The following is a 26,500-nucleotide window of genomic DNA, read 5'->3' on the forward strand; positions in this document are numbered from 1 at the left end:
TTCTGTAATAATGAGTGATGTTGAACATCTCTTCATGTGTTTTTTGGCCGTCTGTATGTCTTCCTCGGAGTTTTGTCTATTTAGATCTTCTGCCCATTTTTTGACGGGGTTGTTTGTTTTGAGCTGCAGAAGGTGTTTATAAATTTTGGAGATGAATCCCTTGTCAGTCGCTTCATTTGCAAAGATTTTCTCCCATTCTGTGGGTTGTCTATTCGTTTTGTTTAGGGTTTCCTTTGCTGCACAGAGACTTTTTAAGTCCCATTTGTTTATTTTTGTTTTTACTGTCATTAAGAGGTAGATCTGAGAAGATGTTCCTGTGGTTTATGTTGGAGAATGTTTGGCCTATGTTTTCCTCTAAGAGTTTTATAGTATCTGGTCTTACATCTAGGTCTTTAATCCATTTTGAGTTTATTTTTGTGTGTAGTGTTAGGAAGTGTTCTAATTTCATTCTTTTACCAGTGGCCATCCAGTTTTCCCAGCACTGCTTATTGAAGGGGCTATCTTTTCTCCATTGTATATTCTTGCCCCCTTTGTCATAGGTGAGTTGACTATAGGTGCATGGGTTTAATTCTGGGCTTTCTGTCCTGTTCCACAGATCTATATTTCTGTCTTTGTGCAGCACCATATGGTCTTGATGACTGTTGCTTTGTAGTATAGTCTGAAGGCAGGGAGCCTGATTCCTCCAGCTCCATTTTTCTTTCTTAGGCCTTATTTCATAGATGAGTGGTATTATCACCATTGTACAAATGAGGAAATTGAGAGTAGAAAGGTTAAATAACTTGTTCCAAAATCACCTAGATATTAAGTTGTAAAACTAGGTAGTCTGTTGGAGGCACGATAGAGTTTATGGAATTTCACTTTTTTGTTTCTTTGTTTTGCTTTTCTCTTCCCTGTGCTTTGTCTCCCTCTGAGAAACAAATTTTGTTCTTTTTCTCAGCAAGGACATGTATAATTTGATTTTAAGTAGAGTTCATTGCACTAATCAAAGGTTTTTTGTTTTTAATAAATGAGTCCAGTGCTGTGACTTTTAGATATCAAGGATATTTGTAATCAAAATAATTAGCTATTAAAATTTTACTTATCAAGTGATTTGGAAAGAACACAAAAATAAGAGATCATTAAATTACAAACCTGAGGAATATGAATGTCATTTCAAATTTTATTATTCAGAAAGTGAATTCGTTTCTGGTTATATGCACGCTTAAAAGGCTTGTGCCTTTTATGATAATAGTAGAAGCAGCCTTCGAATTTATCGGAGGAGGAAACTAGTTTTCGGAATGTTATAAGCTCACAGGTAGTAGCCAGTGAAGGACATCTACAAGTTAGTAATTAAATAGTTTGTTGCCAAAGAGCAAATTACTATAATGGGCTTGGTGGGTGCTGGCCAACAGCTAATGGCTGCCATGGCCAGAGCTGCTAATAGTGATGGTATGTGTGCTGATGAATTCTTGATGATCAAGGAATCTTAAGTCCTGAGGAAGGCCAGAATGTGAGTTTTTACCTGTCATCTTCACATGTTGAAAATGAGAAGTGCTGTTTGATGATGTTCATGCATAGATTCTGAGTGTCATCCGAAACATGGGAAATGCTGCAATAAGCATGGGTTTATGAGAAACATTACAATTCTAAAATATCTCTGTGCCTTCCAGGATTTTGCAGGAGTGTTGGTTTTAATGCAGCTTGTGCCTAAATTATGAAAATGAACATTTTTCCTGGCCTGTCAGGAACCTGTGGCCCAGACAGGAATTGATGTTAGATTATGGATGTGCAGAATTTGGATGGGCAATGAGAGTAAAACTCCTAATAAGAAGAACATGTCCATGAAAAACCGGGACTTGGGAAGTATTAGATTTAGTTACTTGCTGATTATTAGGAAAGACTGTTTTCCTGCCTTTGGAGAGTAGGTTATATATTATATATCATGTACCTTCTCTTGTCACCTGTCCATATGCCATATCAATAAGTTAATGTGATTCCATGCTTTGGCCAATATGAACTTAATGCATGGCCCCCAGTGTCATAATGTCCACGCTTACTTCCATGAAAACAGGATTAGAAGCAGCTATGGGTGTTATAAAGGAAATTAAGTGAACTAAACACAATCATTCATATTAAGAGATACAAAGATTTCTTTCCTCAAAGGCTGAGTTAAATGTATATAAGGGCAGATTGTTTTGAGGAACAGTCAGGAATTTAGAAAGGAAGTACAGTTTTAAGAGTGGCTTTCAAGATGGTAAACTGAATGGCTAATCTTTTAAGAGTTCCTTAAGTTAGAATTACTCTGTATCCTTGAGGTTTGTTCTTTTCCTGCTCAGTTAAAAAATTCAAGGTAGGAGTTCCCGCTGTGGCACAGTAAATTAAGACTGCTGTTGAAGTGGCTCACTTCACTTCTGTGGGAAGCATGGATTTGTTCCCTGGCCACACAGTGGGTTAAGGGATCTGGTGTTGTCACAGCTGTCGTTCAAATTCAACGCAGGAACTTCCATGTGCTGCACATATGGCCATAAAAAGAAAAAAAAAAATCAAAGTAGAAAGATCCAAGGAAGTACCAAATGTTGCATTCTGCCATGACATCTACTCTACCCATCATAGGATATAGGAGAGATGAAACTTCTGGGTCCATTTTTTGGTGTCACCAGCCTTGATGGGCAAGGATGGTGTGACTTCTAGAGCAGTGGCTCTTAGAAGTTCTCCATCTCAGTCAAGCCACCTGTCTTCTTGCTCAGGGCTTAATATGAAGGTTTTGAGAGAAAATTTGCTAGCCGTATATTCTCAGTTTCTCAGTCATGTATGTAATGACAGAGATGTAGCCACTGAAACAGCATGTTGCCTACCTGAGATGGACAGCCAGTATAGACACAATTAAATGCCTGTTTAAATGATAATAGAGGCTGTGAAATAATAACATACCTTAAAAATTGTGGGAGTTAAGTTAGTTGTAAAATTGTACGCATTTCCAAAGGATTAGACAAAGTAAGCTCAGTGCTAAGACATTTGACTATAAGATGCTTTATTGAATAAGGGAATTGGTACAACAATGGCTATTTCTTTTTTGCTGGGTTGTATCTTCCATTTCTAGGAATAACGAAGAGAGACTGTACTTAGAAAGCAAGCAGCTGAGTTTGATTTACACTTAGTGCTTCTGTCAGCATTGACCCATATTACTTTCCTTGCCTCTGCTCTTTCACCCACTTAGGCAGATGGTATATTGTAACACTGTTCAGAATTTTTAGCAAGTTTTCCCAGCTGTGCACTGTTCATTTATTTTCAAAAGAGCTAGAATCCAACTGAGTATTTGTGCTCTGCTAATCCCAGCTGTGGCAAGAGTTTGACAGAAATGGTCTCTGGCTCCCTGGGTCTGTAATCTATTCAGGGACAGTCTTCCCTGCACCAAGTCCAGGCCAAGTCCCAGAGTTAACGCCAAGCAGAAAGAAATTAAGATTTCATAGTGTTGGCTGTATTTAAAACATTTCAGCTATACCTCAGAGTCTGTAGTTGAGGCAGCATACTTTTCTCTCTGGGTTGTGAAAGTGTTGCTCATGCTCTCTTTTGGGGCTTTTGATTTGCAGATACTAATGCCGGAGATCGTGGGCAGACCAATAACACCGCTTCTGCGTCAGCTTCCAATTCCACCTGAACAGTCCCGAGCAGCCAGCTGCACAGGAAGAACCACCAGTTACTTGAGTGTCACTCAGCAACACTGGTCACGTTTGGAAAGAAAATTAAAAAGAGAAAAAAAACCTGTTCATTTTAGTGTTCAGTTTTTTTATTGTTGTTCTTATTTAACCTTGTAAAATATCTATAAATACAAACCAATTTCATTGTATTCTCACTTTGAGGGAGATCCAGAGGGTGGGAGGGGTTGTGGGAGGGCAAACCGGAACACTAGAACACACAATCTCTCCCACGACAATCTTTTTTTTATCGAAAGTCTGCTGTTGTATACTTTAAAAACAGGACTCCTGCCTCATGCCCCTTCCACAAAAGAAGAAAACTTTGTTCTGTGCTGAAGTTTTTTTGAACTTTGTTTTCTTTTAAAGTCAAGTGTAAGACTTTAGTGTATAGTGCACAGCTTGAAATTGGTTGGGAGCTTAGCAGGTATAATAACACAATGGGGACTTAAATGTCACTTGTAAAATTAATCCATATCCTCGGGTGTTTGAAGATTTGCCTTTGGCATATTGGTGGCAGGTGCGGCAGACAAAAAAAGGAAATGTGTATCATTTGTAACCCAGAAGGTCAATAAAGTTGGAACCTTTAAGGGGAAGATTCTTAATTGATTTGTTAAGGTTTTGTTTTGCCCTTAATCAGTGCCAGTGATAAAGAAACTTATGTAGGAAGCTATCAAAGGAAGAGCATGTGTGCTCTCTGTGTGGATCTTTGCTGACCAAAGGTTCTCTGTAAATCAGTACAGTTTTAAACTAGTGACCTAGGAGAAGACTGAAAAGGGTGTTGAGCTGGCCACTCTGGCTGCAGAGGTCAAAAGCTGATGAACCTGGAGGAAGGGGATGAGCCAGGGGCAGGTCTCACCACTGAAAGTTGAATTTGTCCAGATTTTTTTTTCTCTAAAGTTGTTTCCCTTGGAAAGATACACTTGAGAGACATTATAGTTAAATAATGTGAACTGTAACAGTCTACTGGTTTATTTTTCATATTTTTAACTGCAAATTGAGCTTGTAGAAATTGCCACATTCTGCGCATAGTTCTAATTAAATCCAAATCTAGAATCTGTATTTAATTTCAGCTTTTTTAACCTCATGCTTTCAAATTTTTATTTATTGATGCATGCATGTTGGATGGGCCATTATGATTTTAGATGGTAGGAATATTAAAAACTACACATCAAAATGATATAAATAGTCATTTGTACCTGCTGACTTTATAGGAAAGCTGATTATATAAATGTGTGTATATATGTTATATACATAGATTCAATACTGCCTTTTGTTTTTGTTTTTTGTCCACAGTATCAAAATTGACTGGTTGAAGCATGAGAAGAATGTTTCCCCCACACTCAGTTAAGAGTTTTTGTTTCTGTTTTTTGTGTGATAAGTGAATAATATGAGAATCAGTCTCTGTTTTTGAAGAAAAAGCAATATTCCTTGGAAAGCAAGGAGGATTGAAGGATTATGTTGGCAGTGAGGAAATAGATTTTCACAACTAGTTTGTTTTATACTTTTAAGGTTGACATCTATGTGGGCCTTATATACTCTAAAATGAACCTTAGTCACCTTGGTGCTTATGGGCCATTACTTGACCTATGAATCTTTAAGGCACAATCAGTTGTACTTTACATTTAAAGATCACTTGAGTGATGGCCACCTTTCCCACCTACCTTCCTTCCTTCCGTCCCCACATACCTTCCAAGGTTAGCTCATAACTGCAGGGCTGCAGAGCTGAGCCCTAGACTGTGCGTAACCTCCCTTCACCCTCCTCGTCGCCACCTTAGGTCATGTTAGGGGTCTCGCCCTCCGGGTGATTTGGAAGTGGAGTTTCTTGGCAGCCCTCATACAGGTCCCAGCACCCTGTCCTGCTTCCTAACCAAGGGTGTGTGACTCTCCAAGAGAGCCGTACTGCCTGCTGACGTGAACCAGTACCCAGAGAGGCAACTGTGAGCCATCCTCGCTTTCACTTACTGTTTAGCTAAGCTCTTACACCACAGAAGGGTTTCTCAAACCTCTGGTTATATCAGAGTTCATGAGAAAGGTAACAGTCAAACCAAATCAAACAAATTGAACTTTACATTTCTTAATGAGCTTCTGAGAGCAAATTAAGATTGAAAAGAAGTTTGAAAGTATTTGGCAGCATAATTCCTAAAAGGAATGGCTTTGATCGACAATTTTCAGAAAGGATTATAAAGAAGCTGGACAGCAGGTCTGTGGCAGAGATATGGACCTACTTCAGACCAGACTGCCCAGCTGAACATTTGGATACAGACCCTATTCTGGACTTGGTATACCTGCTAGAGTCCATAAAAATCTGTGCTTGTTTTAGGAAACAATTCCCCCACCCCCCATAAATGGGGTAAGAGAAGAGAGAAAAGTTGATGCTTTTCTCTCATTTTATTGTGTATGTGTGAGGGCTGAGGTGTGTGATTTTTCTTTCTCAAGGATCATGGCAGGATCACAGAACTCTTTTATACAAGTGAGATCCAGGTCTCTGAATATCTTTTTGTAAATAATAATAATAATAATAATGATAATAATAAAAAGCTCCTCACCAAATTCAAGCTTGTACATTATATTTTCTTTCAATGTTTTTTAAATTTTAAGTTTTATTGTTTTGTATGTAAATATGTGGACCCAGGAACTGTTATTAATGAGCAAAAAGTTACTGTTCAGGGCAGTGATTCTGTTTAATAATCAGACAAATTGTAGACGAGCTTTTTAAAGCCATATAGTTTTAACTCTGTACAGTAGGTACCGGCCTGTATTATTGTAACAATAACTCTAGCAATGTATAGTGTATCTATATAGTTTGGAGTGCCTTCGCTTCCATGTGTTTTTTTGTTTTTCATCTTGCAAAATTGAAATTTTGCAAAATTGGTTTCTCTATCCATGTCTCCCTGTCCCACCCTTTTGCCCTTTGAAATAACTCACTCATAACACAGTGTCTTTGCCCCTTCCACAGTTAATTTCGGTGATGCCATGCTCAGGAGTAGGAAGAGGAAACCATGTTCATAACCTCACTTCATTCAAGCCCTGCCTTTGTTTCAGTTCTGAACATCTGTTTCCTCAGTAGCAGTGACCGGTTTCATTTCGAACTTAGTCCATCCAGAGACTTAGTGTAGTGCCAGGGAGCCCTGGAGCTGGAGGATATCAAATAGATTAGATTTTGCTCGTCTTTTTCCCCAAACCCTAACCATGAGAGTTACAAACAGCAGATTCCAGGAGCCTCCCACCCTCTCTCTCTCTTTATCAACTTCCCTCCCAAATGAGAGAAAGAACTAGAGAGAGAGTTGGTTTTTATAAATCAGAGTTTCCTAATTGTATTGGGTTTTGATACACGAGTGGTCTAAAATGCTATTGTGCAGTTACCAGCAGCTGCTGCACAGATTGCCACCTGTGCCATGAAGGACTGTTGTTTTCACAAGGGAACATCCCTCCCTCCTGCCACCTCTACCCCCGTTCAATGAAACGTCATTTTAATTTCTCTTTTAAAAAACCAGTTTAATTCTTACTGTGCCCATCATGAAGGCCTTTTTTGAAAGAAAAAAAAAATCAAAATTACTCGTTTTGCCTCTAAGTACTCTGTATAAGATGTCTTGAGTAGAAGAAAAAAACTTTACCAAACCAAAGGTTGCTATTTTTGGAATATCATATGTTCATTCCAGCAAGGCAGAAGACTGCACCTTCTTTCCAGTGACATGTTGTGTCATTTTTTTAAGTCCTCTTAATTTTTAGACACATTTTTGATTTGTGTTTTAACAAAGCCTGCCTAACCAGTCATCTTGTCTGCACCAATGCAAAGGTTTCTGAGAGGACTGTTGTATTCTCTATCCCTGTGGATATAAAGACACTGGCATTTCATTTCTCTTTCCCTTTCCTTTTTAAGGGATTTAACTTTGGAATCTTCCAAAGGAAGTTTGGCCAATGCCAGCTCCCCAGGAGTTTGGGGGTTTTTTCTTTGTTTTAAACCAAAATTGTATCTGATTCCTCTTGTTCATGTTAGTGATCATCTAATCACAGAGTCAAACACTTTCTCCCCTATATAGAAAAATAAACTAAGCATGCTTTATAAGAAAATCTGTTTTCTGATAGAAGCCTGAGCCACTGAAAATAAGAGAGACAACTAGAAGCAGAGTAGAGTCTCAGACGAAGGTCTATGTTTGCAAGGCTTTGAAAGTAATCCCTGGGGTTTGGATTATTTTCACAAGGGTTATGACGTTTTATTCAAGTTTGTTGCTCCGTTTTGCACCTCTGCAATAAAAGCAAAATGACAACCAGTACATAAGGGGTTAGCTTGACAAAGTAGACTTCCTTGTGTTAATTTTTAAGTTCTTTTTCTTATTATATCTGTCTACAGGCAGATACAGATAGGTGTATGAAAATGTGCTTGCCTGTAAAATTTGCATTCATAAATGTGTTGCCGATGGATCACTTGGGCCTGTACACATACCAATTAGCGTGACCACTTCCATCTTAAAAACAAATCTAAAAAACAAAATTTATTATATATATATATATATATAAAGGACTGTGGGTTGTATACAAACTATTGCAAACACTTGTGCAAATCTGTCTTGATATAAAGGAAAAGCAAAATCTGTATAACATTACTACTTGAATGCCTCTGTGACTGATTTTTTTTTCATTTTAAATATAAACTTTTTTGTGAAAAGTATGCTCAATGTTTTTTTTTCCCTTTCCCCATTCCCTTGTAAATACATTTCGTTCTATGTGACTTGGTTTGGAAATAGTTAACTGGTACTGTAATTTGCATTAAATAAAAAGTAGGTTAGCCTGGAAATGAAATTAAAATTCACAAGTGTGTGGTCTTTATTTCAGTACCCAACCTTTTCTTTGCCCTATTTTGTCACTGCAATATGTAGTCACATCACCACTTCTTTCCTCCAATTAGAAAAACATGGATCTTTGTTATAAAAGTCAAGATGTGAACACTAGCTCTCGTTCTTTCAAATGATCTTCCACTGTATAGCCCCAAGAGGTGCAGCTTCCATCTTGGAAACCTTTGGATTTGATGTCAAGGAAGCTTTGCAGACACTGCTTTGAAAAGAATGAAAACATCCCTGAAAGGGACAAATTTTTAAAATGTGTATAAGCTGCTGTCTTTGATTACTGTGTTCATGGTTTGGTGTAGCTGTATTTTCTTTTAACCTCATCCCATTAGTAATGGTCTTTGGGAGTATCTGTGAATTATATGAACACCACAAACAGTGGGGCTGTACCTCCAGGTAACCAACATATGTTGTGTTTGAGTCTGCTCATTTCCAATACTGGATGATGTATGTAAACATGTTATGTCTCTTAGTGCAAAAAGAAACATCATTTTTTTAGGGCTGGCTCACTCTGTCAGACCTAATCTAAAGGCTAGATATCAAGTCATGTGACTGCTGCTTCAATAAAAACAAATTTATATTGGATAAAGTGTCCTCCATTTATTTACTTACTTTTGGTGATGGGTTTGGCTAACATTTGTAAAATAGATCTGTCTACCAGTTGTGGGGCTTGTGGGGGAAGGGTGGGAATCAGCACAAATGTGCAAGATGCCATTTTGGGATGGACCTCCTGATGACACTGAGGTGCATTTGTTTGGAATTTATTACTATCTTATTTCCTGTCCTGTTTGAACTGGGATTAAGCAAAATATCTTTTTAATTTAAAAAATCCATGGAGTTCCCATCGTGGCTCAGTGGTTAACGAATCCAACTAGGAACCATGAGGTTGAGGGTTCGGTCCCTGGCCTCGCTCAGTGGGTTAAGGATCTGGTGTTGCCGTGAGCTGTGGTGTAGGTTGCAGATTCGGCTCAGATCCCGCATTGCTGTGGCTCTGGCATAGGCCAGTGGCTACAGCTCCGATTAGACCCCTAGCATGGGAACCTCCATGTGCTGTAGGAGTGGCCCTAGAAATGGCAAAAAGACAAAAAAATTAAAAATCCCGAAAGACTGAATTTTTAACTTCTGAAGTCTTTCAAAAAGCAGTGGCCAACTTGTCTTTTTTGCAATCATATTTCAGGAGAGCAATGATGCTGGGTGACAGTTTAGAAGGTGTTCTAGAAGGGAATGAGGAAAAGGAGGAGTTATTGTTGTGGCTCAGCAGCTTAAGAACTCAACAGTGTACATGAGGATGCGGGTTCGATCCCTGGCCTTGCTCAGTGGGTTAAGGATCTGGAGTTGCAGCACGCTGTGGCATAGATCACAGATGTGGCTCAGATCTGGTTTTGTGGCTGTGGCATAGTCAGCAGCTGCAGCTCCAATTCAATCCCTAGCCCCTGGAAACTTTCATGTGTCGCCATTAAAAAAAAGGGGAGGGGTGGAGCAATCAGGTTGCATATCCCCTTGGTAGAGAAGTCTCTGAAAGGAAGTGAACAAAACCACTGGTGGTCAGCCCTCTCTCAGGTGCAGGAATATTTCACCCACCCACTAGCACCTTCAGGTTTAGGAGAGCTGTGCTTATGCTGAGGGGACAAAACAAACTGAAGCTGTTGTAGATAATGGCATGATGAGGCAAACAAGATGTCAGAAGCTGGGAAGGGATGGTCCATTAAATGCATGTTCCTCTTTTTTTCTCCAGAAAGGAGAAGCCACCTTGAGCCTTGCCCTAAAACTTGTTGATGTCAAGGCTTTAACTGGATCCTTAAAGTCTAGGCCAGGTAAAGACTGGTGGTAGAGTGGCTCCAATGGGGGATCCAGAAGGTAAGCACGGCTTTTCTCCTGAGCTTTGGAGTCTGACACCATCTTCACCTGACTGAGGCAAGACATAGAAAAATACTGGGGGCCACAGGGATGCCTGGAAACTGATGCCTAGTTCCACTACTCAAAAGCACAGGGAAGGGAGTGACAGGGAAATTCAAATGTTTGAGAGTAAGAAAGTTGAATCTGGCCCCTAACCTATAAACAAGATCCACATAGTTGCTGAAAGGAAGTGTCCTTTACAAGCTCTTTGGTGCACTTAACCTTGAATCTTTTTTTCCTTTTATGGTCACATCCATGGCATATGGAAATCCCCAGGGCAGGGACTGAATCTGAGCCGCAGTTGCAAACTACAGCATCTACAGCAACACTGGATCCTTTAAGCCATTGCACTGGGCCATACCACTGCAGAGTCTTAACCCACTGCACCACAGTGGGAACTCCTTAACCTTGAATCTTAACAGCACCTGGACTGTAAACCATATGTACATATCAATTAAATGTTTGGGAAATGCACAGGTATTTTTTCCCTTTTTTTAATTAATTAATTTATTTATTTATTTATTTTACAGCCACATCTGCAGCATATGGAAGTTTCTGGGCCAGGGGTCAAATCAGAACTGCATCTGAGGCCTATGCCACATCCACAGCAACACCAGATGCAAGCCACATCTGCAACCTATGCTGCAACTCACGGCAGCACCAAAGCCTTAACGCACTGAGTGAGGCCAGGGATCAAATCCCCATCCTCACGGAGACAATGCCATGTCCTTAACCCACTTATCGGCAGTGGAAATTCCTATCCAGGTATTTTTAAAATCAATACTGGGAGATGGGAGTTTAAATCTCATTTTAAGCTCACCTTGCCCTCACCTTACTGTAGTGTACATTAAACAACTATTTCTGGCTCTTGAATGAATAGCTCACCTAAAATTACCTCAGGGGAAAAGAAGAGATATGTATGCTTCATGAATACAATTGAATGAAATTTATATTTCCAAATGAGTATAACTAGACATAATTCCTGGGGGCAAAATCTGCATTCATCGTTTTTGGGAAAAGCTGCTCTTTTCTCAATTTCTTTTCTAAAAAATGAGTACTTTCTATGTCCCTTTGATGCAGAAGAGGCTGGTAAATCTGGAGGGATGGCAGAGAATATGTTCTCACTTTGATTTACAATGTCAATGATTTACTTTCTCCAAGTTTAGCCTCCTTGCTATGTGAATATCTGCCTCTTTTTTTTCTTCTCTTTTTTCTTTTTCAGCCACCCTGCAGCATATGGGTTCCTGGTCCAGAAATCAGATCATAGCCTCAGTTGCAACCTAGGCCCAGCTGCAGCAATGCCAGATCCTTTAACTCACTGTGCCGGGCCAGGGATTGAACCAGTATCCTGGCCCTACAAAGATGCTGCTGATCCTGCTTCTGTGCTATGCCACAGAAGGAACTCCCTTTTCCTTCAAATTCAATTAACTTGCAGCTTCATTTGCATCAAAATATCAGACATTTAAAATTAATTACTGAAGTTCCCATTGTGGCTCAGCAGTAATGAACCCAACTAGTATCCATGAGGATGTGGATTTGATCCCTGGCCCAGCTCAGTGGGTTAAGGATCTGGCATTGTCATGGGCTGTGGTGTAGGTCACAGATTTGGCTCCGATCCTGTGTTGCTGCGTCTGTGGCATAGGCCAGCAGCTGTAGCTCTGATTCGACCCCTAGCCTGGGGACTTCCATATGCTGCGAGTGTGGCCATAAAAGAAAAAAAATAAATTATTATATTTTAAATCATATATATATATAATTTTTTTTACCTTTTTTTTCTTCTTATGGCCACACCCATGGCATATGGATATTCCCAGGCTAGGGGTCGAATCAGAGCTACAGCTGCCAGCCTGCACCACAGCCACAGCAACAAGAGATCTGAGCCACAACTGCAACCTACACCACAGGTCATGGCAACGCCAGATCCTTAACCCACTGAGCGAGGCCAGGTATCAAACCCGCATCCTCATGGATCCTAGCTGGGTTCATTAACCCCTAAGCCATGAAGGGAACTCTGTATATGTTAATTTTTTATATGTAATAATCATCTTATGGGCAAACCAAGTTAAATAATGCATTTATTAGAAGAACTGTTGGTTCACACATCAACAGTCTTCAGATATGTAGAGGGCAAAAGTAAAACAAGTATTAAAAATTAGAAATATATATGTATATATGATATTTCTATTTACCCACCCCACATTTCTTTTTTCCCCAGAAAGGAAGGTAAAAAAAATTTTTTTTTAAATCTCTAGCCAAAAGTTAACTAAGTCTTCTTGTCTTGATTCGATGTTAACCACTGAAACGTATTTGCTAGGTCTAGTTCTTATGGGATGCCCAGGTAAAGTTAGTTAAAATGTAATTTGTGAAAAATGCAAAAACATTTTTACTCAAAATAGCAACAAACAAAACAGATGCTTTCATACTCTTTAGCTTTGAAAATAGATGTGTAAACAGGAACATGTTTATTAACTGTGGACTGTGTAGTCCCAGTATTCCAGCCTCGTGAGCAACCCAGCCCCAGTTCAGTTGTGGAGCAGACCTGCACCAAGGAACACACATGCACACAGCAGCTAGTACCCTTCCTCCCACGAGCCATGTTCTAGGGATCCCTCACTTGTGTCCCGGTGCATGCAGAAGCCTAGCACAGTTCAGCATCCACGCAAATCAATTTCTTGGGCTCCTTATGTCATACATCACTTTTCCTTTTGATCAAATTATTCGTGTTTCTGCTTTGTTTTCTTTACTGAACTACAGACCTTGCAGGTCAGGATCCATGTCTGAGTCAGCGTTTATTACGCACAGCAGGTTGCATATGGTTGGTGCTTAATGATGTGTTTTAATGGATGCAGAGACAGAATGAAATGCCCAGAAGGTAGGAAGGACAGACATGGAGAAAGGTAATGACAAGCTTTTGACATTTGGTGTGGGCCTTCTGGCCTCTCTCTAGAAGGCTATCTTAGACATTAATGCACCTGCTGGTGGAAAAAGGCCCGGAGTTCATGGAGCAGCTCAGGGCAGGAGGCTGTGGCTGGGAATGGGGAGCAAGTGGGAGACAGGGGTACTAGGCATAGCAGTGAAAATACCCAAGAAGCTAATGAACTTGGATGTGAGCACAGACCCTCAAATGGCCCAGCCCCAGGTGCCCTTTCCCCTCTTCCACCAGGACACTAAATCTCCAGACCCAGGGCTTTTTCTAAGGGGAAGGTGGCCTTGCCGCTCCTGGAACTGACCTATGGGCCAGTATACTCTCCACGTAGTGGTCTAGGGCTTGGCTTTCCACATACTGAACTGGGGGCTGAGGGGACCTATGGCCCCTTCCTGAGTAATGCTAGCCAGCCATCATCATGGCTGAGTTTCCTGGGGAGGCAGGACCTTTGGGCATTGTCAGTTGCTTCCATCTGTTTAGATCCAGGAGTGGCGACTCCGAGGGCCCTGGTTCAGCTTTCTGTGATGCTGAATAACTCCTGCATGAGTGGGGTGGCGAAGGGGTGTATGTCCTGGATTCGCAGCAGCCGCTGGGTGTGTTGGGCGTTGATGCTGCGGAGCTCAGTGAGCATAGCCATGATCTTCAGGAACAGGAATCTGCAGTCCAGCCAGAGGAAAGGTTGGGGGTGCAGCCCACCCTGCCCCACCCACCAGTGGGGGCCCCTCTGTAACTGCACAAGTTTGAGGGGACTCATCTCAAGACCTCTCAGGTCAACCCAAGAGATAAGGCTCAGCTGAATTCCTTAAGCTTCTCTCTCAGCCTGAGGACAACAGGTGCAGAATAGCTGGGGGCCCTTGAGAAGTGGATCCATTCTTCCCACTCGCACCTCTTCCTCTGGGTGAGGGAAAATTAAGGTGTTGCAGGCACCAGGGGAATAGGTCAATTTGATGAAGGGACATCACTGGCTAATGAAAAGGGGTCAGGACTGGGTGGAATAGTTGTGGAGGCAGGGACTGCAGGCAGCAATTCCTTCCTGGATCTACCCTGGGATCTAGTGTCTGAGACACACTTCATCCCCATGATGTCTCCTGGCTCAATAAGGAAGAGGACCGAGTAAAGCAAGACATGCCTGCCTCCAGCATCCCAGGATACTGAACACAAAAGCAAGCTGCAGAAAACCAAGTAAGGACTTGAGGTTTTACATTCTCAGTGGCATGGCCAGCACTGACCTTCCCCATCACAGCACAGGCCTGTGGGCACCAGGTCACAGGGACTGCTGAGGCCCAGTGAAGGGGTGGGAGCCCCTGTCTGCCTGAGCCCTGAGCTGCCGTCCTCCTCTGGGTTGTGACCAGAACCAACAAGGAGTTTTCTACCAGGTTAGCTGGTGTTGGTCCAGGAGGTAGCTAGGTACTCAGTGCTCAAGGGTCTGGGCTGTGGACTTGGTCTGTCAGGATTCATCTCCAGACCCCACCTGCCTGGCTGTGGGACCTGAATCAGTCACCCTGAGCCTAGAGTCCCTTGCAGGATGATGGGGGCACCCATGGCATGGGGCTATTTTCAAGGTTAAAGGTGATAATGCATGTAAACTGCTTGGCACCGGAGCTGACACTTCTCAATAAACAGGAGCTGTTCTAAGTTTACTGTGCAGAGAGGGCCTCAGTGGAGGTCACAGAGCAGGGCCCAAAGCCCTGGTAATCAGAGACTGCCCAAGGAGTGGCTCTGGTCTGCTCCCCTAGAAAGGCTCAGAACAGGCGGGGGCCTGGGTACAGCCCCCCCTCACACCCTCCCTGCTTGCTGCTCACCGGTGGGCAGGCTGGGGCCGGTTGCACTCGATGTAGGCCTTCAGGGTAATGGCAAACCTCTCCTGCAGCTGGTCCACCACTTGGCGTTGCACCACACCCGGGCGGTCTGGTGTGAAGGGGAAGGTGATACAGTGCCATGAAGGCCACGACAAGGTGGGTCTGTCCCAGAGCAGGCAGACTGCCAGCCGACCACCTTCCAGAGCCAGGGATTCCCAGACAAGGAAGTGAGGGTGGCACTAAGAGGGCTTGGCATCAGCCCTCCAACCCTAGGAGAAAACAGCCAGAGTCCCCATCCTGGCTGTGCGGTGAGTGGAGGGCAGGGCCATCATTTGGGACCTTCCCTGGGAGGGCAGAGGAAGGGGCTGTTGCCTCCCATGGCTGAAGCTGATGGGTTGCAAGCAGACCTGATGGGGTGGGGGTGGGCACAGGAAGCCAGGTTGGACAGGTGGGACTCTCACCTGGAGAGAAAAGGGAGATGGCCTGCATCAGCACATACTCCTCCTTATGCAGCTGCAGCTTCTTCAGCATGTAGTGGAATTTCAGCATGGGCTGCAGGAGAAGCTGCTGGAAGCCACCTGTGGGTGGGCATAGGCTGGAAGGGTAAACTCCTCAGGAAGCTGACCCAACACCCAGACTTGTCTCACCAGGGTCTCTTTTCCCATCGCCCAGTCTTCTGCCCTGCAATCCCAGGACGTGCACATCCTGACCTGGCTCCTTTCCTCCCGCCATGGCTGTTCCCCTCCCTCTGCCAGGGCACCTGAGGGGTCTTCCAAGCTGTAGGACAGCCGACCACACTCCCAGGTCCCCGTCTCTGCGTTGAACACCGTGTTGAATCTCAGCTGGCACAGCTCAAAGGTGGCCCCCTTCAGCAGAGAGATCTGGTCCTCAATGGGCAAGTCCCTGGCAAAGATGAGGAGGGGATGCCAGCTTCCTGGGAAGCCGCCACAGGCCTGCACCCACTCCCATAATCCAGAAAACAGTCGGAGGTGGCAAAGAGAAGAGGCAGGATGGGCCCCTACCCCTGAGATCACTGCAGTTGCTTTCAAATTGCCTCCAATCTCTCCCCCTCACAATCCAGCAGGCAGATTCCTCCTCTCTGCCACCTTCTTCTGGCCTCCTGCTGCCTTCACGGCCTCTCCACTGCTGAGGTTGCCATGGTCCCATCTTACAGCCTGGTCCCATCTCCTCCAGCTCCCTGCATGACCCCCAGCCCATGCCTTGGCTCCTGGTCCTTGGCCTCATACTTTCCACCTCAATTTCCCCACTTAGAATGATTACCCCTTTAGCTTTGCTTAGTGATTCTGCTAGTCCTTTGGGCCAAGCTGTCCTCATGCCTCCTAAAGGGCTTTCCAGAGTGCAGGCTTTCTGCAGGGGCCAATTCTTCGGCGTGAGTTCCACGCTATTTGCTTCTTGCTGCCTATTCTGGATTTCTACTTCTACCGTTTCTCTCCAGATGTCAGGATACCCTGAGCCCCACCCCCAGCACTGAGCACAGGCCCAGCCACAGCCGCTGCCTCTGGTATTCACAGTTAGATTGACACCCCTTCCCAGCTGAGAGAGGCCCCCACTCCTTGTGGACAAAGGCATTCCGACTAAAAGCCCAGAGGGAGGTCTTTCATGCTGGCTCTTGAGGAGGACTTCTGCCTGGCTTTGGTCTCCTCGGGAGTTTAGTCCCTTCTTTTAGATCCGCAACGTTGATCTAATGCTGTGAAACTGATCTTTTCTTCCTGTGTCCCCCTACCCCAGCACCCAGCTCAGGACCTGGCAGAAGCTGGCTCTGAAGGCTGTACTCTGCTTCCAAAGCTGGCCACTCTGATTAACTGCAACCCTGTGCACGTGCCTTAACCTCAGTGAACCTCAGTTTTCTATCTGTGGAATGAAGATAGGAGGAACTCCTGCTTCCTGGGGTGACTGCTCAGAACTGTGGTCTCGAGGAACAGCAAGGGACCTCCTACTCTGGTGGTAAATCCTGGGTCATTGAATGCCCATGGGGATCTGCCAGGTCCAAGTGTGTAAGGGGACCTCTCTCCTGCTCCCTTGACCTAATCTGCCACAACATGACCCTCACTCCAGCCTGTGGCCACCCTTACCCCCAATAAATAAGTCCTGTGTGTCACCCACAGGACCAGAGGGGAACCTGTGGGCTCCTGGAAGAGAACCTGCCCTCTGCCTGCAGATAAAATCAGGGCTCCTCGTGTGTGACGCAGATCCACCTGTCCAGGCCCGGCAAGGCCAGTGCCGACCCCAGATAAGTCGTGCCTGGTGTGCCTCCAGCCCTGATGGGCTCCATGTAATGGGCTGGTGGTTGCCACCACATCAGTAGGTTCCAGGGATTCTCACTCACCCCGGTTACTCGTTGGTTGTTGCCTCCACGCCTAACTATGGGGAGTCCCAGCCCTTTGTCTCTCGGGACCACCCATCTTCCTTCTCAGCCTTCTCTAGGCAGCAGACTGCCAGTGACCCAGCACCTGTTCCACAGGCCCTCTCCCTCTTCTCCCTCTGGACTTCCTTCCCTTTCCTGCCAACTCCTCGTTTGCTCTGGAATTCTCAACTTGTGATTCCTGCCCCTTTGTGGGGAAATAGGAGAATTACTATCTGAATGTCCACCATGTATGTGCTGAAGGCTCTTCAAAATGTTTTCTTATTTCACACAACAGCTGTGCAAAGTAGGCATTACTAGTCCCTGCCTAGCAGACAAGGAGGCTGAGATGCATATTAAATGGGAGGCTGCAGTCACAAAGCTAATGAACCATACTCATAATGGTCCAGGGAGGGCTGCATTCCCCAACAGGACCAGGTGCCCTGGAGATAGAGGTAAAGGAGGGTCTTTCGGCACCAACATTCCCCAAATTCAGAGAAATCTACCCCAGGCCTTTGAATCTGCTGGCCATTTCCTGCTCCTTTCCATACCATCCACTCAGCCACTGTGTCCTACCTGAAGTAGGAGATGACTTTGGCAAAGTTGATAATGCCTTTGAACATGTAGGTTGACATGTCAGCTATGTGGGGCAGCAGGGAAAAGATCTCTTTCCCACTGTTGTCTGCTGGGGGTTTGTAGTTCCAGACGCTACCATCTTCCCCCCTTAGCTGCAGAGAGAGTTTCACTGAGCACAGATCTTCCCTGAGCTTGCTCCACTTGGCAGCTTCTTCCCTTGACGACGGAGTCTGCAGACACTCTGGAATCTCGAGGCTACTGCTAAGCACCTCTGGTAACTGGGACAGGAGCCAAAAGTGGAAGAGAAGAGAGGAAAAACAATATATTCTCCCAAACAGGTTACCACAAAGGCTTCCAGACACACCCACACAGCCACACCTGCATCCTGAAAGGATGCACAATGGCAGGTGCGTGTACACACACACACACACACACACACACACACACACACACACACACACACAACATGTTTCTTTTCTCTGGCCTTCTCCTATCAGGTGGATCTATGAATCTATGAATTCATGGTCCTTCATCCCTGCCTAGACAGAGATGGGTCTGCTCCCTGCCCCAGTGGAAGTGAGGGGGGTCTCCTCCCAAGGGTGTATCTCGAGCATCTCTGACCTTGTGTCAAGAGACTCAGAGGAAAAGGTCTGAGGGTAAAGTCTGGAAAGAAGAGACTTTGGGAGCTATTGGCTACCAGTTCTCTGAGCTGGACAGATCACTAAGCTACCTGTGAGCACAGGTGGAGAAGACATGGCTCAGGGCCTTGAGATTGGACATGGCTACCCTTGCTGAGTAATGGTGCTGAGCTCACTAGCATTTCTTGGATCAGGAAAACAAGTTCACAAATGTTGTGCCCCGAACAGGTCCTGACTCTGTCCTCATAAAGCCATGAATGCCAGCCACCCTAGGGCAACTCAGCTTTCCAAAACTACATCTATGGCTCAGACTGAATTTCTGCCTGATGCAGAAGGAGAGAGCCAAGAGTCTCAGACTGAGTGTCCGTCAAAATCACCTGAGGGGTCTTGTCGCAGCACAGACTGCTGAGCCCCACCCTCAGTTTCTGATTCAGGAGGTCAAGGGTGGTCTGAGAATTTGCATTTCTAACAGGTTCATAGGTGATGCTTCTGTGCTGGTCCAGAGGCCAGTCTTTGAGAACCCCTGGGAATGAGATTGGGGTTTTGAGGAGCTAGCACAGGAGCTAAGCCAGCTCTAAAACCTCATACCCGAAAATTCTTGAAATGTGTGAAGGTGGTGTCAAAGGTTTTCATCTGAGCGTTCATCAGCTCACTGATCATTGTCCGCTGCTCTTCAGTGAGACCCTTGGCTCCTGGGGGCTGAGCCCCGATCTGTTCTCGTTTCTTCCTCCTGATCAAGGCCCGCCTCTGCTCCACAGCTGCATCTGACATGATCACTGCAGGGAAAGCCAGAAGCAGGCTCAGGAATCCTTGGCAGCACAGGCAGCAGAAGTTAACAGGGATGTGCTAGTGACAAGAAACCCGTCCTTCTCCAGACTCTGGAGGACTCTGGGCTCCTCTGGAAAAACACTTGGGTAAAGACAGGTGTGCTACCACTGACAGTGGGGTTTGCAACAACTTTTTGGAGCAGTGAGACTTGCCCCAGCTTCAGAATCTAAAGGCACTGGGCTTGAGTGACAGCTTTGCTGCTTTCTCCTGGTGACCTTGAGAAGCTTCTTGCCCTCTCTGGCCTTCAGTTTCCTTCTTGATAATCCGAGTGACAGTGCTGACTTTACACTGCTGTTACGGTGAGACCCTGGACAGAAAGTACCTAATACAGCTCCTAGTACATAGTAATTGCTTGATAAATGTACCTGGTTATTCTTTTCTGGTGGATCAGATACCAACAAGACTCCTTGGAGGGCCCCCAAATCTCCAGGTCTCCAAGACCTCAGAGAGCTGGGGCTCCTACTTAGCAAGAAATATCAGCCCAGCCACTTCCTACCTAGCCTGGAGCCTTAGAGTCTCCTAAGGATTTCTGGAGCCCACTTGTGAGCGCAGAGCAAAACTGTGGAGGTCCTTGTGGGGAGGGGACAGCAGGGACAGCTGGAAAGGCTCTCTGCCCAACCTCCCAGGGAACCTGGGCCCGGAAAGGCTGCCCCAGGCCTAGGGTCCCTTGTGACTGATGGAGATAAACAGGCTCTGGAAGCTTACAGGCTTTTCCCCATGTGCTTTCATCTCCAAGTGCTGCCCCCAGCCCCGCCACCCCCGGGAGCACAATTATACCAAAGCTAGACAGGGGCAATGAGACTCTCTCTGTCACTGGCCACACACAGTTCCTCTGGAGGATGCCGGCTCTGGGCAGCAGGTAGAAGGTGGGCTGACATCATACATACCATGGGTCTCCAGTTTCCTGCCCCCAATTCACCTCCCCTAGTTTGACTAAAACAACTATGAAAGAACAAAATGAATGTCGCAAGGGTAACTGAAGGAAGGGAGAGACACGACCCTGGCCAGAGAGAACGAGGCCTCCCAGGGGAGAGAAGGAAGGTGGTCCACCCCTCCAGCAGCTCAAAGACAGCGCGGTGCAGACAACGCCTGAACCGCAAGCTGACGCCTGCTCCTGTGCGCACGCGCACGTGGATGCAGCGGGGCTGCACATGCGCACACGCACCCCCCCACGCACCCCCCCCCCCGCCCACCCAGTATTGCGGCTCTGGAGCCCACGCCTGTCCATGTCGTATGCTGCTCACTTTCCTTCCTCATGCCGCTTTCCAGACACTTGCGGAGGCGGCAGGCCTGGCACTGCCGCCGAGTCTTCCGGGTGATCTCGCAGGCGCCCTTCCGGAAGAGGCACCGGGGCCGGGCATTGCGTTTGATGGCCCTCCTGCCAGAGGACAAAGAGCAAAAGGTAGGCCGCGTGGGGCACCCTAGTTCCCTGTTCCCTCTACACATGGATGCTAGTCACATCCTCTGTGTGCCCTGCCCTTGCCTCTGAGTTGGGTCAGGGTCACCCAAAAGGTACAGGCAGGGGCTCTTGAGACTTCTGTTGGTGCTGGGCTTTCCCAGAGGCCCAGGTGCCTGCTGGAGGCAAGGGGAGGGGGTGGGGGAAGGAGACATTCACCCCTGGGAAGTGGACCCTGCTTCCAATAGGGCTTGCACTTTTCGGGGATGCTTCAGCTCCAGGCCCAGCCCAGCTCCTCTCCGCATCCTGTCCCCTTCCCCTCACCCCCAGGCACTCTCAGGAGGACCTGGGCCATGTTTCCATGGAGGTGGATTTCCCCCTCTTGGAGGAGGGAGCCAGGGGAAACCTGGCCCCTGGAGTATAACAAACATAAGAATCCCTTTGCCTTCCCCATCCGCAATCTAGACTGGGGGCCAAGGTGGACTACGGGAAGCTTTTTAGCTCACTAGACAAAGGCTTCCCCATTGGAAAAGTGGATTTTCAAGGTTGATACAGGGGAAGGTGGGTTTTCAAGGTTGTGCCAGGAGGGGCAGATGCCTTTTAGAGACTCCAGCACACCCACCCTCCCTTGCAGCCCAGGTGTCTAGAACTTCTGCAACAGACCCAGTCAGTGCAGCCCTAACTTTATCCTTCTGCCCTCCATTTTCACAGCTGAATAGAAACAAATTCTTCTCTGGCTCTGGCCTCAGACTCTGGGCCAGCAGTGTGGAAAATGAAGAACAAGAGAGGTATGGCTGCCGAGTAAACCCTGGGGGCTGAACCAGGAGGCCTGAGGTCTTAAACCTAAGGCTAGCAACCAGCCCAGGGGTTATCTTTCACAAATGTCACCCCCTCCCCTGCAGGCCTGGGTAGGAGATACCTTACCTTGTAAGAGCCCACCCAGAAAAGCATAGAGGGGAGGGACCCCATATTTATCAGCATTTGCTGTGGATCAGATGCAGGGCTACAGATTATGCAAAGCTTTGAAAATTTAATTCTTAGAACCCTGTAAAATTCATCATGTCATCTGCCTAGCAGAAATGAGTCCTTGAGAAGACAGATCGCTCCCTGTCCTCTACATAAATGATAAGCTGAAGTCTGAATCCAGGTCTGCCTAATGCCAGGATCCAAGCTCTGACTACTACAGAATGCTGCCTCCCTTGGGGTTGGCCCAGGACTGCACCGGAGTGGTCCCCACACCTCAGGGCAGTCAGCATGGATGCTGTTGGCAGCATCCAGGTCTGGCTCAGAAGTCCATGTGGCCACATTGGCATATGCCCAGCTCACTGATCTATCAGCGTGCTAGTAGCCACTTTGGGAGTAGGCTGGGGCCCAGTTCTAGCTGACATGAGGTGAGGGGAAAGATTTCCTTGCTCTTAGAGAGGTGAGGAGAGGGGCCTCTCTGTTCCTTCACTGAGCCTTGTCATTCTTGCCTGAGCCCCTGGCACTTTGCTGCCCCAGGGGAGCAGGCAAGGTCAGCGTACTCTGATGGCAGAAGAGAAAAAGGACTGACTGCTGAGCTCACCAACCATTTGAAGGCCTCAGACCTGTAGATATGAGAGGTGACATGTTTTCCTTATTGTTAAACACTTTGAGTGGAGAGTTGTTGCTTGGAGCTGAGAGCAAGCTGACAGCACCATTGTGTCCACTTCTGTTTAAGACCCATAGACATGAATGTTCATTTCTCCCTGGGACTCAGGTGCCTTTGGACCTGCCCGGACCTAATGCTTGGGGCCTGCCAACAGCTCAAACTTGACCACCTCAGCCCTGGATTTTTTTACTCTGGGGGGACACTGGGCTGCTGCAGTGCCTCCCTGAGATGATTCTGGGCTGGATGCCCCCCTGTGTGTTCTGCCCCCCACCCAACTGACCAGCAGCCCAGCTTTGGTAGGACTGCAAGATGGGCCTTGGCACTAGGGCCCATTTCCATTTAAATGTCCAGCCAGCAGGAAATTGGCAGAGGCCAAGTCAGGCTGGCTGTCTGAGATGCACAGGGGCCCAAATGTGTCCCTGCGGTGGGAACCACCCTCCACACACCTACCCCTCCCTGAAGACAGCCCCTTCCTGTCCTGGTTGCTGCCTCTTCCTATTGGTCCTGAGCCTGCACTGAATTGTGCTCTTTCTCTTTCTTCATTTGAACAATGTGAGCCTTCTGTGTAGGCCTCTCTTGCTGTGAGCTGGGACTTTTCAGTCCTTCATTTTTTGGACCTCTCCATTACTAGGTGAGCTGGTTTGTTATAGTCTTCACTTATTTAATGCCAGCCCACACTCTGAACCTGGAAGAGAGGTCAAGCTGAGGCCCTAAGGCAGTGCCCAGGGGTCTAATGGCAGAACCCCAGTTAGATGTTACCCAGTGTGTCAGGGATGGCAGGTGGGTTAAAGTTGACAGATAACTCTACCTGAAAAAGCCCTTGCATCCTTCACATGTCATAACATTGAAATGATAACCAGTGGCCTTGTCCCCACATACACGGCAGATCTGGGGACCCTCATCTTCCTCATCTGCATTGGTGGTGGAATTTCCAGAAGTGGAGTCTGTTTCATTGCATTGCATGAGGTCAGCATGGTCCCAGCTTTCTTCAGGTCTCACCTCCAGCTTTGCTTGTGAGTCTCTTGGACTAGAAGTGAAAAAACCACAGGGAATGAGAGGGCTGGACAGGGGTGTGCTGAGGCAGCCTGCTGTGCCTCACTCACGCTTGGTTCTGTAGACACAAAAGCTGATTTCTCATGGAAGAAATGGGAGTATTGGGGGAAGTGCACTAGAATTGTTTTAAAGAGAGGTGTGACCAGGACATTTTTTAAACAGTGATAGGGCCCTGGAATAAAACACATCAACAAGAACACAGGAGAGAGAAAGAAATGAGAAAGGCCAAGACTATCTGGGTTGGACCATAGAAGTAGTACTTGGTTGGACTAAGCTTAGGAGGCCACGAGCTGGTCAAAGGCCTTAACAGGGAGCAGCCCATGGAACTGGACACTTATTCAAGGTAATTTCTGGAACTGGGAGACCAGAGGTATGGCTCCTCAGGTGTGTCATGGCCCAAGCTCCCAGAAAGAGTTGAAAAGGCTGAGCAGAAGGAGATTTTTTAATTGAGTAACCAAGTCGATGAGGATAGAGAGTATCCAAGCTTAAGATGCAGGGAGAAAATGGCATAAGTCCTGGTTGAGCTGGGGTGGAAGTGAGTAATCAAAGAGCTTGTACCCATTACTAGAGCTGTACCCAAGTGTCTTCCCCAGGCAACTTTCACCTGGAGGATATGACTTGGAATGGGTACTAAGGGCGCTGAGCGGAAATTAGAAGCTGTCCTGTTTACTCTTTCCCAGAGTCTCTTTAGGCCATCACACCATAGATGATGTTGCTTTTTCTAAAAGCAAAATAAAAATTTAAATAAAATCAGCATGCAAATGACTGTTTGTAACAGCATGACAAATAACAGCCAACAGTTTCACCTGTAAGGATGAAGTAGAAATTTACCTGCCCCCCCCCGAACACTGCACATAAAATCAGCTGACGAAACTAGGACCAATGAGGTGTGTGTAGGAATATCCTCTGATTTTTCAAATCATAATCCTGACCTCGTATAGGCTTCCCCTGCAAAAAAAATGTACGTAAGTGTTTACAAAAGCCACACACAAAAAAATTTATTTAGAGTGGTCTTGGATTGGTAGTACTCCCAGACACCCACAGAAGCAGATGCTGTTCCTCCTTTCTAGAAGAACTCACTTTCCACCTAGACACACAGAATCACATAAGTAATTTTCAAGAAATAAGAGTAAAACTCATAAATCTTGAATCAAAGACTGACATGGCACCATGAGCAAGCGCCAGCAAAAACAACTTACAGCAGAATTAGACATGCAAAGAGCCTCTGAATTAGCAGACACAGAATGTGTTTAAGTAAGTACTAGAAGAGGTTGAAGATACAAGGAAAGCAAAATACTATAAAATTGACCAGATTTGCAAAATGAATAAAAGTTGCCCATAAATCCCAGAATGGCCATCATTAATAATTCTACAAATAACAAATGCTGGAGAGGGTGTAGAGAAAAGAGAACTCACCTACACTGTTGGTGGGAATGTAAATTGGAGAATCATTGTGGAGAAGAGTATGGAGGTTCCTCAGAAAACTAAGTATAGAACTACCATATGATTCAGCAGTCCCACTCCTGGGCATATATCCAGACAAAATTACAATTCAGAAAGATATATACATGCCTCGTGTTCATAGCAGCACTATTCACAATAGCCAAGACATAGAGACACCTAAATGTCCATCCACAGATGAATGGATTAAGAAGATGTGGTAAATATATGCAATGGAATACTATTCAGCCATAAAAAAGAATGAAATAATCCCATTTGCAACAACATGGATGCAACTAGTGATTCTCATACTAAGTGAAGTAAGTCAAAGAGAAAGGCAAATATCATGTGATATCACTTATATGTGGAATCTAAAAATAAGGCACAAATGAATCTAAAACAAACAGACTCACAGACAGAGAATAGACTTGTGGTTGCCAGGGGGGAGGGAATGGGATGGACTGGGAGTTTGGGATTAATAGATCCAAACTATCATATTTAGAATGGATAAGCAGTGAGGTCTTACTGTATAGCACAGGGAACTATACCCATTCTCTTGGGATAGACCATGATGGAAGATAATAATAAAAAATATGACTGGGTCACTTTGCTGTATATCAGAAATTGGCACAACACTATAAACCAACTATACTTAAAAGCAAAGGAGAAAGGGACTATAGTCTGGCTGTGGGAATTTGGGAGTAAGAAAGAGGACTGCAAAAAATTTTTAATTAAATTTAAAAATTGACCATAAATCCTAAAAACAGCAACTATATAAGCCAGTTTTAACATTGTCTTGGAAATTAAAGCAAAACACAAATGTGCAAAAACAAGTTAGAATATGGGTGATCACAGTGAAAATTTTCTAAGGATCTGTATTGTTGAAGGAAGAGAAAGATAATAACTCAAATTCCAATTGGTAAAGTGTGTTTGTTAAGATTTCTAGGTAACCCCTAAAAGTCTAGAAGTAGAATTCATGACTTGGAAGCTAATAGAAAAGAAGAAATGGAAGAAGAAAAAAATCTAACTAGAGAGACAAAAAGAAACTGAAAAGATGATACAAAAGCATAAGATGAGATGGTGGGAAATAACAAATATATTGATAATTAAATGTAAATACAGGGAGTTCCCGTCATGGCGCAGTGGTTAACGAATCCGACTAGGAACCATGAGGTTGCGGGTTCGGTCCCTGCCCTTGCTCAGTGGGTTGACGATCCGGCGTTGCCGTGAGCTGTGGTGTAGGTTGCAGACGCGGCTCGGATCCCGCGTTGCTGTGGCTCTGGCGTAGGCTGGTGGCTATGGCTCCGATTGGACCCCTAGCCTGGGAACCTCCATATGCCGCGGGAGCGGCCCAAGAAATAGCAAAAAAAAAAAAAAAAAAAAAAAAAAAAAAATGTAAATACAGTTGACCATTGAAACAAAACAGGTTTGAACTGAG

At 45.4% G+C, this 26,500-nt stretch overlaps 2 protein-coding genes across 6 annotated transcripts in view; one reads left to right on the plus strand and one right to left on the minus strand.

The window, feature by feature from the left end:
* GSK3B (glycogen synthase kinase 3 beta) overlaps positions 1 to 8,480 on the plus strand; it is a 233,450-nt gene extending 224,970 nt beyond the window's left edge. For 3 of the 5 annotated variants that reach the window (XM_021068182.2, XM_021068187.2, XM_021068186.2), the window contains exon 12: positions 3,570 to 8,480. In XM_021068182.2, the coding sequence (XP_020923841.1) occupies positions 3,570 to 3,637 (68 nt within the window). In that variant the 3' untranslated portion in view covers positions 3,638 to 8,480. 5 annotated transcript variants of the gene reach the window in all.
* Positions 8,481 to 12,480: 4,000 nt separating this feature from the next.
* Positions 12,481 to 26,500, minus strand: part of NR1I2 (nuclear receptor subfamily 1 group I member 2) — a 32,515-nt gene continuing 18,495 nt past the window's right edge. Inside the window, exons 2-9 of the mRNA NM_001038005.2 lie at positions 23,378 to 23,596; positions 20,788 to 20,921; positions 19,304 to 19,491; positions 18,078 to 18,355; positions 15,900 to 16,042; positions 15,601 to 15,717; positions 15,143 to 15,248; positions 12,481 to 13,996 (exon numbers count right to left, since the gene is read on the minus strand). Of these exons, the coding sequence (NP_001033094.2) occupies positions 13,852 to 13,996; positions 15,143 to 15,248; positions 15,601 to 15,717; positions 15,900 to 16,042; positions 18,078 to 18,355; positions 19,304 to 19,491; positions 20,788 to 20,921; positions 23,378 to 23,574 (1,308 nt within the window). The 5' untranslated portion in view covers positions 23,575 to 23,596 and the 3' untranslated portion in view covers positions 12,481 to 13,851. The remainder of the gene's footprint in view (positions 13,997 to 15,142; positions 15,249 to 15,600; positions 15,718 to 15,899; positions 16,043 to 18,077; positions 18,356 to 19,303; positions 19,492 to 20,787; positions 20,922 to 23,377; positions 23,597 to 26,500) is intronic.

Source organism: Sus scrofa, chromosome 13 (genome assembly GCF_054392235.1).
Source record: "Sus scrofa isolate SSC_HxYL_T2T_F1_AM1 chromosome 13, Sscrofa_HxYL_maternal_Yorkshire_Landrace_v2.0, whole genome shotgun sequence".
Lineage (NCBI taxonomy): Eukaryota > Metazoa > Chordata > Mammalia > Artiodactyla > Suidae > Sus > Sus scrofa.